Raw genomic sequence first — 19,913 nt, forward strand, 5'->3', positions numbered from 1 at the left:
ACCATGCCAATCCATATCTCTCTCCTCTCTAAATCACCATGCCAACCCACCTCTGTCTCCTCTCTAAATCACCATGCCAACCCATCTCTGTCTCTAAATCACCATGCCAATCCATCTCTGTCTCCTCTCTAAATCACCATGCCAACCCATCTCTGTCTCTAAATCACCATGCCAACCCATCTGTCTCCTCTCTAAATCACCATGCCAATCCATCTCTGTCTCCTCTCTAAATCACCATGCCAACCCATCCCTGTCTCCTCTCTAAATCACCATGCCAATCCATCTGTCTCCTCTCTAAATCACCATGCCAATCCATCCCTGTCTCCTCTCTAAATCACCATGCCAATCCATCCCTGTCTCCTCTCTAAATCACCATGCCAATCCATCTCTGTCACCTCTCTAAATCACCATGCCAATCCATCTCTGTCTCCTCTCTAAATCACCATGCCAATCCATCTCTGTCTCCTCTCTAAATCACCATGCCAACCCATCTCTGTCTCCTCTCTAAATCACCATGCCAATCCATCTCTGTCTCCTCTCTAAATCACCATGCCAATCCATCTCAGTCCATCTGTCTCCTCTCTAAATCACCATGCCAATCCATCTGTCTCCTCTCTAAATCACCATGCCAATCCACCTTTGTCTCCTCTCTAAATCACCATGCCAATCCATCTGTCTCCTCTCTAAATCACCATGCCAATCCACCTCTGTCTCCTCTCTAAATCACCATGCCAATCCATCTGTCTCCTCTCTAAATCACCATGCCAATCCATCTCTGTCTCCTCTCTAAATCACCATGCCAATCCACCTCTGTCTCCTCTCTAAATCACCATGCCAATCCACCTCTGTCTCCTCTCTAAATCACCATGCCAATCCATCTCTGTCTCCTCTCTAAATCACCATGCCAATCCATCTGTCTCCTCTCTAAATCACCATGCCAATCCACCTCTGTCTCCTCTCTAAATCACCATGCCAATCCACCTCTGTCTCCTCTCTAAATCACCATGCCAATCCATCTGTCTCCTCTCTAAATCACCATGCCAATCCACCTCTGTCTCCTCTCTAAATCACCATGCCAATCCATCTGTCTCCTCTCTAAATCACCATGCCAATCTATCTCTGTCTCCTCTCTAAATCACCATGCCAATCCATCTCTGTCTCCTCTCTAAATCACCATGCCAATCCATCTCAGTTCATCTTGTTTGTGGGTGTTTAAAGTAGGGAATTTCCCGAGACTTCACATACGATATGATGATGATGATGTTGAGTGCCTTTACAAACTGTACCACGTTCATCTGTACAAACAATAGTTCGCAAGTTTAAACACCATGGGACCACGCAGCCGTCATACCGCTCAGGAAGGAGACGCGTTCTGTCTCCTAGAGATGAACGTACTTTGGTGCGAAAAGTGCAAATCAATCCCAGAACAACAGCAAAAGACCTTGTGAAGATGCTGGAGGAAACCGGTACAAATGTATCCACAGTGGGGGGGGAAAGTATTTAGTCAGACACCAATTGTGCAAGTTCTCCCACTTAAAAAGATGAGAGAGGCCTGTATTTTTCATCATAGGTACACTTTAACTATGACAGACAAAATGAGGGAAAAAAATCCAGAAAATCACATTGTAGGATTTTTAATGAATTTATTTGCAAATTATGGTGGAAAATAAGTATTTGGTCAATAACAAAAGTTTATCTCAATACTTTGTTATATACCCTTTGTTGGCAAGGACAGAGGTCAAACGTTTTCTGTAAGTCTTTACAAGGTTTTCACACACTGTTGCTGGTATTTTGGCCCATTCCTCCATGCAGATCTCCTCTAGAGCAGTGATGTTTTGGGGCTGTTGCTGGGCAACACGGACTTTCAACTCCCTCCAAAGATTTTCTATGGGGTTGAGATCTGGAGACTGGCTAGGCCACTCCAGGACCTTGAAATGCTTCTTACGAAGCCACTCCTTCGTTGCCCGGGCGGTGTGTTTGGGATCATTGTCATGCTGAAAGACCCAGCCACGTTTCATCTTCAATGCCCTTGCTGATGGAAGGAAGTTTTCACTCAAAATCTCAATATACATGGCCCCTTTCATTCTTCCCTTTATCCGGATCAGTCGTCCTGGTCCCTTTGCAGAAAAACAGCCCCAAAGCATGATGTTTCCACCCCCATGCTTCACAGTAGGTATGGTGTTCTTTGGATGCAACTCAGCATTCTTTGTCCTCCAAACACGACGAGTTGAGTTTTTACCCAAAAGTTCTATTTTGGTTTCATCTGACCACATGACATTCTCCCAATTCTTCTTCTGGATCATCCAAATGCTCTCTAGCAAACTTCAGACGGGCCTGGACATGTACTGGCTTAAGCAGGGGGACACGTCTGGCACTGCAGGATTTGAGTCCCTGGCGGCGTAGTGTGTTACTGATGGTAGGCTTTGTTACTTTGGTCCCAGCTCTCTGCAGGTCATTCACGAGGTCCTCCCGTGTGGTTCTGGGATTTTTGCTCACCGTTCTTGTGATCATTTTGACCCCACGGGGTGAGATCTTGCGTGGAGCCCCAGATCGAGGGAGATTATCAGTGGTCTTGTATGTCTTCCATTAACTAATAATTGCTCCCACAGTTGATTTCTTCAAACCAAGCTGCTTACCTATTGCAGATTCAGTCTTCCCAGCCTGGTGCAGGTCTACAATTTTGTTTCTGGTGTCCTTTGACAGCTCTTTGGTCTTGGCCATAGTGGAGTTTGGAGTGTGACTGTTTGAGGTTGTGGACAGGTGTCTTTTATACTGATAACAAGTTCAAACAGGTGCCATTAATACAGGTAACGAGTGGAGGACAGAGGAGCCTCTTAAAGAAGAAGTTACAGGTCTGTGAGAGCCAGAAATCTTGCTTGTTTGTAGGTGACCAAATACTTATTTTCCACCATAATTTGCAAAACAATTCATAAAAAATCCTACAATGTGATCTTCTGGATTCTTTGTTCTCATTTTGTCTGTCATAGTTGAAGTGTACCTATGATGAAAATTACAGGCCTCTCTCATCTTTTTAAGTGGGAGAACTTGCACAATTGGTGGCTGACTAAATACTTTTTTGCCCCACTATATATGCACAGTAAAACGAGTCCTATATCGACATAACCTGAAAGGCCACTCAGCAAGGAAGAAGCCACTGCTCCAAAACCGCCATAAAAAAGACAGACTACGGTTTGCAACTACACATGGGGACAAAGATTGTACGTCTTGGAGAAATGTCCTCTGGTCTGATAAAACAAAAATAAATTTGTTTGGCCATAATGACCACCGTTGTGTTTGGAGGAAAAAGTGGGAGGCTTGCAAGCCGAAGAACACCATCCCAACCGTGAAGCACGGGGGTGGCAGCATCATGTGGGGGTGCTTTGCTGCAGGAGGGACTGGTGCACTTCACAAAATAGATGGCATCATGAGGAGGGAAAATTATGTGGATATATTGAAGCAACATCTCAAGACACCAGTCAGGAAGTTAAAGCTTGGTCGCAAATGGGTCTTCCAAATGGACAATGACCCCAAGCATACTTCCAAAGTTGTGGCAAAATGGCTTAATGACAACAAAGTCAAGGTATTGGAGGGGCCATCACAAAGCCCTGACCTCAATCCCATAGAAAATATGTGTGCAGAACTGAAAAAGCGTGTGTAAGCAAGGAGGCCTACAAACCTGACTCAGTTACACCAGCTCTGTCAGGAGAAATGGGCCAAAATTCACCCAACTTATTGTGGGAAGCTTGTGGAAGGCTACCCGAAACATTTGACCCAAGTTAAACAATTTAAAGGCAATGCTACCAAATACTAATTGAGTGTATGTAAACTTCTGACCCACTGGGAATGTGATGAAAGAAATAAAAGCTGAAATAAATCACTCTACTATTATTCTGACATTTCACATTCTTCAAATAAAGTGGTGATCCTACCTGACCTAAGACAGGAAATTTTTACTCAGATTAAATGTCAGGAATTGTGAAAAACTGAGTTTAAATGTATTTGGCTAAATTGTATGTAAAAATCTGACTTCAACTGTTTGTGAAGCTAGCCAAAATAAGGATTAGCCACAATAGTGGACTTTGCAGTTAGCCTTCAAAATAAAAGTATGGTATAATTCTACTATTTATATTAATTTGCATCACTGTCAATGGCACTTTTATTTTGAAGACAAACCGCAAATTCCACTATTGTGCCTAAATATTATTGTGGCTAGCTTCACAACACAACCCGGTCCGGTTAAGCCTCACTAGCCAGATGAAGCTAGCTGGCTGCTAATAACGTTAGCCTTTGGCAACAGGGTTAAGTAGCTGGCTAGCTATTTATTTTCATGAGCTGAAGTTCAATTTCAATAGGCGAACAACTAGTGGCTACCTAGTTAATACTTACATTTAAGTCATTTAGCAGACGCTCTTATCCAGAGCGACTTACAAGTGCATACATTCATACTTTTTTTTTTTGTACTTTGTACTTACAAGGATTCCTAAATCATTGCTCAGAATAGTGAAAACGACTGCAGTTTCTACTGGTCATTGTTTCAGGCTGGTTGTATTGGTGCTAGCTAGGTACCAAGCTAAAGCTAGCTACCCCAGAAGTTGCAGTCAAACAAATGATGCTTTATTACCAACGGGGTTTTGTAAACACATTGTTCGTGGCCGGTGTTCGCTTGTTTGCTGACTTTTTTGTACAGCTTTGACAGTGCTACTGTATCTTTTTGACCCGCAAAGACCCAAACAGCGTTCCATAGTATGTCGTGAAGCTAATAGCAGTGACGCTATTACTGTATAACTCCGGTAGGGCAACATCTGAAAAAATAGCGCCCCTGGTAGTGTTAACGGGTGCTCGACCAGTCGGCGAAAGCCAACATCACCCACAATGGAGAACGGTTGATTGTCAAGGGCAATGAATTCCATTACCTTGGCGTTAATGGATTTCCCCTTTTGAGTTGTCTTGCTGAAGTTTTGTTATTCTTTCAAATGACTGTGCGTGTGCAACCTGTAGACGTTTCCTGGTCTCGTGTATCGTGTGAGTCAGTAGCTCTGGTCTAGGGTGTCAGGGTGCTACGCACATACCAGTCGGCCCAGTAGCTCTGGTCCAGGGTGTCAGGGTGCTACGCACATACCAGTCGGCCCAGTAGCTCTGGTCCAGGGCGTCAGGGTGCTACGCACATACCAGTCGGCCCAGTAGCTCTGGTCCAGGGCGTCAGGGTGCTACGCACATACCAGTCGGCCCAGTAGCTCTGGTCCAGGGCGTCAGGGTGCTACGCACATACCAGTCGACCCAGTAGCTCTGGTCCAGGGCGTCAGGGTGCTACGCACATACCAGTCGGCCCAGTAGCTCTGGTCCAGGGCGTCAGGGTGCTACGCACATACCAGTCGGCCCAGTAGCTCTGGTCCAGGGCGTCAGGGTGCTACGCACATACCAGTCGGCCCAGTAGCTCTGGTCCAGGGCGTCAGGGTGCTACGCACATACCAGTCGGCCCAGTAGCTCTGGTCCAGGGCGTCAGGGTGCTACGCACATACCAGTCGGCCCAGTGGCTCTGGTCCAGGGCGTCAGGGTCCTACGCACATACCAGTCGGCCCAGTGGCTCTGGTCCAGGGCGTCAGGGTGCTACGCACATACTGGTCCAGGACGTTATGTAAACCACTGGTACTTGTGCAGCTAGCTAGTACACACTAGGTAGTTGGCTAGTACACACTAGGTAGTTGGCTAGTACACACTAGCTACCCTATTCAAATATTTTATGTATTTTCACCACCCATGCTGTTAGTGACAGTGGCGCACCGTCCTCTCTGGTGTCTCAGTGTCTGGGGCCTGAGTAGGTAGCTGAGTAGGTAGCTGAGTAGGTAGCTGAGTAGGTAGCTGAGTAGGTAGCTGAGTAGGTAGCTGAGTAGGTAACTGCTGGAGCCAGCTATTAGATATTCTAGGCTTTAATAACCCCCCCCCCCGTCCCGTCCTGCTGCAGACCTGTACCACCACTACTACTACTTTAAATATTACTACTTACTACTACTACTACTACTTTAAATATGACTATTTACTACTACTACTTTAAATATTACTATTTACTACTACTACTACTTTAAATATTGCTATTTACTACTACTACTTTAAATAGTACTATTTACTACAACTACTACTACTTTAAATAGTACTATTTACTACAACTACTACTACTACTTTAAATATTACTATTTACTACAACTACTACTACTTTAAATATTACTATTTACTACTACTACTACTACTTTAAATATTACTATTTACTACAACTTTAAATATTACTATTTACTACTACTACTACAACTTTAAATATTACTATTTACTACTACTACTACTACTTTAAATATTACTATTTACTACTACTACTACTACTTTAAATATTACTACTTACTACTACTACTACTACTTTAAATATGACTATTTACTACTACTACTTTAAATATTACTATTTACTACTACTACTACTTTAAATATTGCTATTTACTACTACTACTTTAAATAGTACTATTTACTACAACTACTACTACTTTAAATAGTACTATTTACTACAACTACTACTACTACTTTAAATATTACTATTTACTACAACTACTACTACTTTAAATATTACTATTTACTACTACTACTACTACTTTAAATATTACTATTTACTACAACTTTAAATATTACTATTTACTACTACTACTACAACTTTAAATATTACTATTTACTACTACTACTACTACTTTAAATATTACTATTTACTACTACTACTTTAAATATTACTATTTACTACTACTACTACTTTAAATATTACTATTTACTACTACTACTACTAATATAAATATTACTACTACTACTACTACTAATTTAAATATTACTATCTACTACTATTTTGAATACTACGACTACAACTTTAAATATTACTATTTACTACAACTTTAAATATTACTATTTACTACAACTTTAAATATTACTATTTACTACAACTACTACTACTACTACTACTTTAAATATTAGTACTACTACTGCCAATATTACTACTACTACTACTACTACTACTATCAATACTACTACTACTGCTACGACTATCAATACTACTTCTGCTACTATTAATACTTGTTTTTTTAGCTTGGTGTCCTAAAGCTGCCTGACCTGTTTAAAATGCTGTTCCACATGTTCTAGTATAACTTGTATTATTTGGAACCCAAATATCATGTTTGTATCCTCTGTGTTGGTTTCTGACGTGTTTCCTGTTTGTTTTGACCTCTAACCCCAGATGCCCCAGGCGGGTGGCCAGCAGCAGCAACTGAAGCTCCAGAGCCTGTCCCCCTCCCAGCCCCTGGCCTCCCACACTGCCCTCCCTCTGTCGGACAGCCCCCAGCCCTCCCCTCTCCCCATGCATTCCCCCCAGTCCTGGCCACCTTCTCAACCCCAGACCCCCGCCCGATCCTGTACCCCCTCCTCTCTTCCCCCAATGTTCATTATCCAGAACCAGATACCAGGCCCCTCCCAGCCGGCCCCACAACAACAACAGATACACCTTCAGCCCCGGCCCTCCTCCCAGCCTGCTCTCTACCAATCGGATGTCCCCCCTCCCTCTCGCTCCCCCAAACCCCCCCACATCCTCCAGGCCCCTCTGGCAGGGCTCCAGTTCACTGCTAGCCAGGTGGGGGACCCCGGGGGTGAGGTGTTGAAGACCCAGGTCTTAACAGCAGAGCGACAGCACCGTCTGATTGGTGCTCAGCCCTCTCCACAACAGAAACACCAGGTGTGAAGGAACACACTTCTCACTGCTCAGATGTTTTGACTTGCTGCTATCTGAGTGTTTATCAAAGTATTCAAATAATCAATTTTCTCTCTTTATTCACGCTCAGATCCAACAGAACATTCTACTACAGGCCAAACGGCAGCAGCAAAGCCAGCCCCAACCCCAACAACATGGTGGTCAACAACAAGACGTGCCTGCTCTTCAGTCGTCTGTGCTGGTCAAGACTCCTGCCACAGGTCAGAAAGAAACAACATTACTACTGTGAAATGTGTTCCTGATCTGACTCCCATCTCTCTTTTCAGCATCCAATGACGTGTTGTCAGGAGCTCAAGTGACACAGGGGGGCGTGGCTCAAGCTAACCTTAACCAGTCAGCACACCAGCCTGGTCAACAGTCAGTACACCAGGCTGTGCAGGTAGGTAACACCTACTGATCCTCAACCCTCATCACAACCATTTGACTCCTTTAAATTCAAAAAGCTTTATTGGCCATCAAATTTAAATAAATACGAATTTGTTCTTAAAAACTTCTTACGGCTGAAGTCCCGTTAACGGGATGATATGACAACAGCCAGTGAAACTGCAGGGCGCCAAATTCAAACAACAGAAATCTCTTAATTAAAATTCCTCAAACATACAAGTATTTTACACCATTTTAAAGATGAACTTGTTGTAAATCCAGCCACAGTGTCCGATTTCAAAAAGGCTTTACGACGATAGCACACCAAACGGTTATGTTAGGTCAGAGCCAAGGCACAGAAAAACACAGCCATTTTTCCAGACAGAGGAGTCACAAAAAGCAGAAATAAAGATAAAATTAATCGCTAACCTTTGATGATCTTCATCAGATGACACTCATAGGACTTCATGTTACACAATACATGTATGTTTTGTTCGGTAAAGTTCATATTTATATAAAAAAAACTAAGTTTATATTGGCGCGTTACGTTCAGTAGTTCCAAAACATCTGGTGATTTTGCAGAGAGCCACATCAATTTACAGAAATACTCATTAGAAATGTTGATGAAAATACAAGTGTTACACATGGAACTTTAGATAAACTTCTCCTTAACTGACATACCTGGATAAATAAAGGTTGAATAGTATTGTTTTACTCTCCGTCTTTCCTCTGCCAGATGGGGGGGCTGGAGTCAGGTCTGGGTCAGATGACCTCTACACAGCAGACTTTCAGCCCTGGTCTGGCCTCTCTACAAACACAGGTCAGGAGACCCTCAACCAATCCCGCTGGCTTCCATTTCTGACTCTATTTAATCACCTGTCTAATCAATCCGGGTCTGTGTTCTGATGCTGTGATGGTCATGGATGCTGTGATGTCATGGATGCTGTGATGTCATGGATGCTGTGATGTCATGGATGCTGTGATGTCATGGATGCTGTGATGTCATGGATGCTGTGATGGTCATGGATGCTGTGATGGTCATGGATGCTGTGATGGTCATGGATGCTGTGATGGTCATGGATGCTGTGATGGTCATGGATGGGGTGATGTCATGGATGCTGTGATGCCATGGATGCTGTGATGTCATGGATGCTGTGATGTCATGGATGCTGTGATGTCATGGATGCTGTGATGTCATGGATGCTGTGATGGTCATGGATGCTGTGATGGTCATGGATGCTGTGATGGTCATGGATGCTGTGATGGTCATGGATGCTGTGATGGTCATGGATGGGGTGATGTCATGGATGCTGTGATGGTCATGGATGCTGTGATGTCATAGATGCTGTGATGTCATGGATGGGGTGATGTCATGGATGCTGTGATGGTCATGGATGCTGTGATGTCATGGATGCTGTGATGGTCATGGATGGGGTGATGTCATGGATGCTGTGATGGTCATGGATGCTGTGATGTCATAGATGCTGTGATGTCATGGATGCTGTGTCTTGTTCACCTGACAGACTGCTGCTATGAAGATGCCTTTGGGTATGGCTAAACCCAGCAAGGAAGCCAGGTATGCTCCTGTATCATTCTCCTGGAATGTTCTTCTGTCTTCTTTTGTTGTTTGTTTGTGCGCGTGAGTGTTGTCCTACTGCTTGTTTTTTTTTGTTTTTTTATCCCCTTTTCTCCCCAATTTTCGTGGTATCCAATCGCTAGTAATTACTACCTTGTCTCATCGCTACAACTCCCGTACGGGCTCGGGAGAGACGAAGGTCGAAAGCCATGCGTCCTCCGAAGCACAACCCAACCAGCCGTACTGCTTCTTAACACAGCGCGCCTCCAACCCGGAAGCCAGCCGCACCAATGTGTCGGAGGAAACACCGTGCACCTGGCCCCCTTGGTTAGTGCGCACTGCGCCCGGCCCGCCACAGGAGTCGCTGGAGCGCGATGAGACAAGGAAATCCCTACCGGCCAAAACCTCCCTAACCCGGACGACGCTAGGCCAATTGTGCGTCGCCCCACGGACCTCCCGGTCGCGGCCGGCTGCGACAGAGCCTGGGCGCGAACCCAGAGACTCTGGTGGCGCAGTTAGCACTGCGATGCAGTGCTCTAGACCACTGCGCCACCCGGGAGGCCGTCCTACCGCTTGTTAAACGTATGGCAGTTCATCTTCCTCGACCCTGTGTGGTGTGTGTGTGACCCTGTGGGGTGTGTGTGACCCTGTGTGGTGTGTGTGACCCTGTGTGGTGTGTGTGACCCTGTGTGGTGTGTGTGACCCTGTGTGGTGTGTGTGACCCTGTGTGGTGTGTGTGACCCTGTGTGGTGTGTGTGACCCTGTGTGGTGTGTGTGACCCTGTGTGGTGTGTGTGACCCTGTGTGGTGTGTGTGACCCTGTGTGGTGTGTGTGATCCATCTTCCTCGGCCCTGTGTGGTGTAGGATGTTGGAGCAGCTGAGGAAGCAGCAGGGCTCAGTCCTCCACCCAGACTACAGCTCTTCCTTCCAGTGTTTTGAAGACACCCTGACCCGCCTGGTGCCTTACCACCTCTACCAGGGCACTGCCACCGCACCACACGACTACCACAGAGGTACGTACACCCTGACCCGGCTGGTGCCTTACCACCTCTACCAGGGCACTGCCACCACACCACACGACTACCACAGAGGTACGTACACACTCTGACCCGGCTGGTGCCTTACCACCTCTACCAGGGCACTGCCACCACACCACACGACTACCACAGAGGTACGTACACCCTGACCCGGCTGGTGCCTTACCACCTCTACCAGGGCACTGCCACCACACCACACGACTACCACAGAGGTACGTACACACTCTGACCCGGCTGGTGCCTTACCACCTCTACCAGGGCACTGCCACCACACCACACGACTACCACAGAGGTACGTACACCCTGACCCGGCTGGTGCCTTACCACCTCTACCAGGGCACTGCCACCACACCACACGACTACCACAGAGGTACGTACACCCTGACCCGCCTGGTGCCTTACCACCTCTACCAGGGCACTGCCACCACACCACACGACTACCACAGAGGTACGTACACCCTGACCCGCCTGGTGCCTTACCACCTCTACCAGGGCACTGCCACCACACCACACGACTACCACAGAGGTACGTACACACCCTGACCCGGCTGGTGCCTTACCACCTCTACCAGGGCACTGCCACCACACCACACGACTACCACAGAGGTACGTACACCCTGACCCGCCTGGTGCCTTACCACCTCTACCAGGGCACTGCCACCACACCACACGACTACCACAGAGGTACGTACACACCCTGACCCGCCTGGTGCCTTACCACCTCTACCAGGGCACTGCCACAGAGGTACGTACACACTCTGACCCACCTAGTGCCTTACCACCTCTACCAGGGCACTGCCACAGAGGTACGTACACACTCTGACCCGCCTGGTGCCTTACCACCTCTACCAGGGCACTGCCACAGAGGTACGTACACACCCTGACCCGCCTGGTGCCTTACAACCTCTACCAGGGCACTGCCACAGAGGTACGTACACACCCTGACCCGCCTGGTGCCTTACCACCTCTACCAGGGCACTGCCACCACACCACACGACTACCACAGAGGTACGTACACCCTGACCCGCCTGGTGCCTTACCACCTCTACCAGGGCACTGCCACCACACCACACGACTACCACAGAGGTACGTACACACCCTGACCCGCCTGGTGCCTTACCACCTCTACCAGGGCACTGCCACAGAGGTACGTACACACTCTGACCCACCTAGTGCCTTACCACCTCTACCAGGGCACTGCCACAGAGGTACGTACACACTCTGACCCGCCTGGTGCCTTACCACCTCTACCAGGGCACTGCCACCACACCACACGGCTACCACAGAGGTACGTACACACTCTGACCCGCCTAGTGCCTTACCACCTCTACCAGGGCACTGCCACCACACCATACGGCTACCACAGAGGTACGTACACACTCTGACCCGCCTGGTGCCTTACCACCTCTACCAGGGCACTGCCACCACACCACACGACTACCACAGAGGTACGTACACACCCTGACCCGCCTGGTGCCTTACCACCTCTACCAGGGCACTGCCACAGAGGTACGTACACACCCTGACCCGCCTGGTGCCTTACCACCTCTACCAGGGCACTGCCACAGAGGTACGTACACACTCTGACCCACCTAGTGCCTTACCACCTCTACCAGGGCACTGCCACAGAGGTACGTACACACTCTGACCCGCCTGGTGCCTTACCACCTCTACCAGGGCACTGCCACCACACCACACGGCTACCACAGAGGTACGTACACACTCTGACCCGCCTGGTGCCTTACCACCTCTACCAGGGCACTGCCACCACACCACACGACTACCACAGAGGTACGTACACCCTGACCCGGCTGGTGCCTTACCACCTCTACCAGGGCACTGCCACCACACCACACGACTACCACAGAGGTACGTACACCCTGACCCGGCTGGTGCCTTACCACCTCTACCAGGGCACTGCCACCACACCACACGGCTACCACAGAGGTACGTACACCCTGACCCGGCTGGTGCCTTACCACCTCTACCAGGGCACTGCCACCACACCACACGACTACCACAGAGGTACGTACACCCTGACCCGCCTGGTGCCTTACCACCTCTACCAGGGCACTGCCACCACACCACACGACTACCACAGAGGTACGTACACCCTGACCCGCCTGGTGCCTTACCACCTCTACCAGGGCACTGCCACCACACCACACGACTACCACAGAGGTACGTACACACCCTGACCCGCCTGGTGCCTTACCACCTCTACCAGGGCACTGCCACAGAGGTACGTACACACTCTGACCCACCTAGTGCCTTACCACCTCTACCAGGGCACTGCCACAGAGGTACGTACACACTCTGACCCGGCTGGTGCCTTACCACCTCTACCAGGGCACTGCCACCACACCACACGGCTACCACAGAGGTACGTACACACTCTGACCCGCCTAGTGCCTTACCACCTCTACCAGGGCACTGCCACCACACCATACGGCTACCACAGAGGTACGTACACACTCTGACCCGCCTGGTGCCTTACCACCTCTACCAGGGCACTGCCACCACACCACACGACTACCACAGAGGTACGTACACACCCTGACCCGCCTGGTGCCTTACCACCTCTACCAGGGCACTGCCACAGAGGTACGTACACACCCTGACCCGCCTGGTGCCTTACCACCTCTACCAGGGCACTGCCACAGAGGTACGTACACACTCTGACCCACCTAGTGCCTTACCACCTCTACCAGGGCACTGCCACAGAGGTACGTACACACTCTGACCCGCCTGGTGCCTTACCACCTCTACCAGGGCACTGCCACCACACCACACGGCTACCACAGAGGTACGTACACACTCTGACCCGCCTAGTGCCTTACCACCTCTACCAGGGCACTGCCACCACACCACACGGCTACCACAGAGGTACGTACACACTCTGACCCGCCTGGTGCCTTACCACCTCTACCAGGGCACTGCCACCACACCACACGGCTACCACAGAGGTACGTACACACTCTGACCCGCCTGGTGCCTTACCACCTCTACCAGGGCACTGCCACCACACCACACGGCTACCACAGAGGAACGTACACACTCTGACCCGCCTGGTGCCTTACCACCTCTACCAGGGCACTGCCACCACACCACACGGCTACCACAGAGGTACGTACACACTCTGACCCGCCTGGTGCCTTACCACCTCTACCAGGGCACTGCCACCACACCACACGGCTACCACAGAGGTACGTACACACCCTGACCCGCCTGGTGCCTTACCACCTCTACCAGGGCACTGCCACCGCACCACACGACTACCACAGAGGTACACACACTCTGCTGTTAACATGTGTTTTTGTGATTGGGGGGGGATTAATACAGTATTATAAACTGGGTGGTTTGAACCCTGAATGCTGATTGGCTGACAGCAGTGGTATATATTGACTGTATACCACGGGTATGACAACTTATTTTTACTGTGGTAATTACGTTGGTAACCAGTTTACAATAGCAATAAGGCTCCTCATGGTTTGTGGTACATGGCCAATATACCACGGCTATGGGCCGCGTTGCGTCGTGCCCAAGAACAGCTATTAGCCGTGGTATATTGGCCATATACCACACCCCCTCGGGCCTTATTGCTTAATTATATTGCAATATTATTTTCGACAATATTATATTGATAACTTTGACTCCAAGTATTGATTTGTAATAAAAAAAAGGTAGGTAGCGCTAGTTTTCTGTACCTGCGCCAAAACTCCTGTGCTTTCATCCTATAGCTCTCCATATTCTTTTAAATAGTGAGTAGTGCTGAGCGATTAACGGAAATGTCTGCTATTTTCGGGGGGTTTTAAACAACTAATTGACCGACATGGGTGAAATATTTGAATTCCATTTTGTTTCTTTCTGTGAGCTTGATGTGCTGTTTCTGTAGAGATAAATCAGATCCAGCCTGAACTGTGTGATGTTGTAGTTTCTGTAGAGATAAATCAGATGATGCTTGAACTGTGTGATGTAGATGGGAGTTGTAGTTTCTGTAGAGATAAACCAGATGATGCCTGAACTGTGTGATGTAGTAGGGAGTTGTAGTTTCTGTAGAGATAAACCAGATGATGCCTGAACTGTGTGATGTAGATGGGAGTTGTAGTTTCTCTAGAGATAAACCAGATGATGCCTGAACTGTGTGATGTAGATGGGAGTTGTAGTTTCTCTAGAGATTAATCAGATCCAGCCTAAACTGTGCGATGTAGTAGGGAGTTGTAGTTTCCAACAGCCCAATATTCAATATAGTTTAGCGCAGAAAACGTGGTAATTAACTACAATGACCATAATTCATTTTGCGCTCCGCTTAAACTTGTCAGGTCTGTACGGAGCAGACGCTCGAACTAAGAGAAGAGAATCGCAATACATGTCGAATCGTGAGAATCGCAATACATGTCGAATCGGCACCTAAGAATCGTGATACCATCGTATCGCGATGTCCCTGGCATTTCCCAGCCCTAATATGTATGGACGGGAGTGGCCACATGACCTGACCAGAAACTCCAAGCCCTAATTATGTCCCGTTGGTTCCCACTGTCTGATCTCCACCTCCCCTGTTCCATATTCTCTCCCCTCCAGTGGATGATGAGTTTGAGAGGGTTTCCAGCCAGCTCCTGAAGAGAACGCAGGCCATGCTGGATAAATACAGACACCTGCTTTTTGAGGAATCAACGGTAAGTTATTTAAGTTATCTGTGTCCTGCTACAGCCCTCCCTCACTAGGGTTCCTTCTCCCGGTGATTTATCTGTTATGTCTGTTCAGTGTCTGCTCTTTCTCCCTCACTAGGATCGTCTTGCTAACTTATGTGTTATGGTTGATTGATTGACTAGCTGGCTGTGTTGCTGTTGGGTTTCACAGCGCCTTGGCCCGTCAGCTGAGATGGTAATGATGGACAGGATGTTTATTCAAGAGGAGAAGATCTCTCTGGGACAGGACCGCATCCTCGCCAGAGACAGACCTGGTAACAAATCTAGATCTAATATACATACAGTGAATTCGTAAAGTTTTCAGACCCCTTGACTTTTTCCACATTTTGTTACGTTACAGCCTCATTCTAAACTGGACTCATAACTTTTTCCCCTCATCAATCTACACACACTACCCCCATAATGACATCACACTACCCCATAATGACATCACACTACCCCATAATGACATCACACTACCCCATAATGACATCACACTACCCCATAATGACATCACACTACCCCATAATGACATCACACTACCCCATAATGACATCACACTACCCCATAATGACATCACACTACCCCATAATGACATCACACTACCCCATAATGACATCACACTACCCCATAATGACATCACACTACCCCCATAATGACATCACACTACCCCCATAATGACATCACACTACCCCCATAATGACATCACACTACCCCCATAATGACATCACACTACCCCCATAATGACATCACACTACCCCCATAATGACATCACACTACCCCCATAATGACATCACACTACCCCCATAATGACATCACACTACCCCCATAATGACATCACACTACCCCCATAATGACATCACACTACCCCCATAATGACATCACACTACCCCCATAATGACATCACACTACCCCCATAATGACATCACACTACCCCCATAATGACCACACACTACCCCCATAATGACCACACACTACCCCCATAATGACCACACACTACCCCCATAATGACCACACACTACCCCCATAATGACATCACACTACCCCCATAATGACATCACACTACCCCCATAATGACATCACACTACCCCCATAATGACATCACACTACCCCATAATGACATCACACTACCCCATAATGACATCACACTACCCCATAATGACATCACACTACCCCATAATGACATCACACTACCCCATAATGACATCACACTACCCCATAATGACATCACACTACCCCCATAATGACATCACACTACCCCCATAATGACATCACACTACCCCCATAATGACATCACACTACCCCCATAATGACATCACACTACCCCCATAATGACATCACACTACCCCCATAATGACATCACACTACCCCCATAATGACATCACACTACCCCCATAATGACATCACACTACCCCCATAATGACATCACACTACCCCCATAATGACATCACACTACCCCCATAATGACATCACACTACCCCCATAATGACATCACACTACCCCCATAATGACATCACACTACCCCCATAATGACATCACACTACCCCCATAATGACATCACACTACCCCCATAATGACATCACACTACCCCCATAATGACATCACACTACCCCCATAATGACATCACACTACCCCCATAATGACCACACACTACCCCCATAATGACCACACACTACCCCCATAATGACCACACACTACCCCCATAATGACATCACACTACCCCATAATGACAAAGCAAAAACTGTTTTTGTTTTTTTTATGTTTACTAATGTATAAAATAAAGGTAAATATCACATTTACATAAGTATTCAGACCCTTTACCTCAGTACTTTGTTGAAGCACCTTTGGCAGCAATTACAGCCTCGAGTCTTCTTGGGTATGATGCTACAAGCTTGGCATTTGGGAGTTTGTCTCATTCTTCTCTGCAGATCCTGTCAAGCTCTGTCAGGTTGGATGGTGAGCGTCTCTGCACAGCTATGTTCAGGTGTCTCGAAAGATGTTCAATTGGGTTACATGCCTATATCTAATATACATATCTAATATACATATCTAATATACATATCTAATATACATGCCTATATCTAATATACATATCTAATATACATATCTAATATACATATCTAATATACATGCCTATATCTAATATACATATCTAATCTACATATCTAATATACATGCCTATATCTAATATACATATCTAATATACATATCTAATATACATATCTAATATACATATCTAATATACATGCCTATATCTAATATACATATCTAATATACATATCTAATATACATATCTAATATACATGCCTATATCTAATATACATATCTAATATACATGCCTATATCTAATATACATATCTAATATACATGCCTATATCTAATATACATATCTAATATACATGCCTATATCTAATATACATATCTAATATACATGCCTATATCTAATATACATATCTAATATACATGCCTATATCTAATATACATATCTAATATACATATCTAATATACATGCCTATATCTAATATACATATCTAATATACATATCTAATATACATGCCTATATCTAATATACATATCTAATATACATATCTAATATACATGCCTATATCTAATATACATATCTAATATACATGCCTATATCTAATATACATATCTAATATACATATCTAATACGCATATCTAATATACATATCTAATATACATGCCTATATCTAATATACATATCTAATATACATGCCTATATCTAATATACATATTTAATATACATGCCTATATCTAATATACATATCTAATATACATGCCTATATCTAATATACATATCTAATATACATGCCTATATCTAATATACATATCTAATATACATGCCTATATCTAATATACATATCTAATATACATGCCTATATCTAATATACATATCTAATATACATGCCTATATCTAATATACATATTTAATATACATGCCTATATCTAATATACATATCTAATATACATGCCTATATCTAATATACATATCTAATATACATGCCTATATCTAATATACATATCTAATATACATGCCTATATCTAATATACATATCTAATATACATATCTAATATACATATCTAATATACATATCTAATATACATGCCTATATCTAATATACATATCTAATATACATGCCTATATCTAATATACATATTTAATATACATGCCTATATCTAATATACATATCTAATATACATGCCTATATCTAATATACATATCTAATATACATGCCTATATCTAATATACATATCTAATATACATATCTAATATACATGCCTATATCTAATATACATATCTAATATACATGCCTATATCTAATATACATATCTAATATACATATCTAATACGCATATCTAATATACATATCTAATATACATGCCTATATCTAATATACATATCTAATATACATGCCTATATCTAATATACATATTTAATATACATGCCTATATCTAATATACATATCTAATATACATGCCTATATCTAATATACATATCTAATATACATGCCTATATCTAATATACATATCTAATATACATGCCTATATCTAATATACATATCTAATATACATGCCTATATCTAATATACATATCTAATATACATGCCTATATCTAATATACATATTTAATATACATGCCTATATCTAATATACATATCTAATATACATGCCTATATCTAATATACATATCTAATATACATGCCTATATCTAATATACATATCTAATATACATGCCTATATCTAATATACATATCTAATATACATGCCTATATCTAATATACATATCTAATATACATGCCTATATCTAATATACATATCTAATATACATGCCTATATCTAATATACATATCTAATATACATGCCTATATCTAATATACATATCTAATATACATGCCTATATCTAATATACATATCTAATATACATGCCTATATCTAATATACATATCTAATATACATGCCTATATCTAATATACATATCTAATATACATGCCTATATCTAATATACATATCTAATATACATGCCTATATCTAATATACATATCTAATATACATGCCTATATCTAATATACATATCTAATATACATGCCTATATCTAATATACATATCTAATATACATGCCTATATCTAATATACATATCTAATATACATGCCTATATCTAATATACATATCTAATATACATGCCTATATCTAATATACATATCTAATATACATGCCTATATCTAATATACATATCTAATATACATGCCTATATCTAATATACATATCTAATATACATGCCTATATCTAATATACATGCCTATATCTAATATACATATTTAATATACATGCCTATATCTAATATACATATTTAATATACATGCCTATATCTAATATACATATCTAATATGCATGCATATCTAATACACATGCCTATATGTAATATACATTTCTTATATGTATA

General features: G+C 44.4%; 1 protein-coding gene across 1 annotated transcript in view; it reads left to right on the forward strand.

Annotated features, from left to right (window-relative positions):
* The window catches only part of LOC129842100 (BRD4-interacting chromatin-remodeling complex-associated protein-like), a 136,496-nt gene that overhangs the window by 100,317 nt on the left and 16,266 nt on the right, over nucleotides 1-19,913 (forward strand). Inside the window, exons 7-14 of the mRNA XM_055910494.1 lie at nucleotides 7,259-7,750; nucleotides 7,857-7,986; nucleotides 8,053-8,165; nucleotides 8,886-8,969; nucleotides 9,673-9,725; nucleotides 10,590-10,816; nucleotides 15,344-15,438; nucleotides 15,623-15,725. Of these exons, the coding sequence (XP_055766469.1) occupies nucleotides 7,259-7,750; nucleotides 7,857-7,986; nucleotides 8,053-8,165; nucleotides 8,886-8,969; nucleotides 9,673-9,725; nucleotides 10,590-10,816; nucleotides 15,344-15,438; nucleotides 15,623-15,725 (1,297 nt within the window). The remainder of the gene's footprint in view (nucleotides 1-7,258; nucleotides 7,751-7,856; nucleotides 7,987-8,052; nucleotides 8,166-8,885; nucleotides 8,970-9,672; nucleotides 9,726-10,589; nucleotides 10,817-15,343; nucleotides 15,439-15,622; nucleotides 15,726-19,913) is intronic.

Source organism: Salvelinus fontinalis, unplaced genomic scaffold (genome assembly GCF_029448725.1).
Source record: "Salvelinus fontinalis isolate EN_2023a unplaced genomic scaffold, ASM2944872v1 scaffold_0012, whole genome shotgun sequence".
Lineage (NCBI taxonomy): Eukaryota > Metazoa > Chordata > Actinopteri > Salmoniformes > Salmonidae > Salvelinus > Salvelinus fontinalis.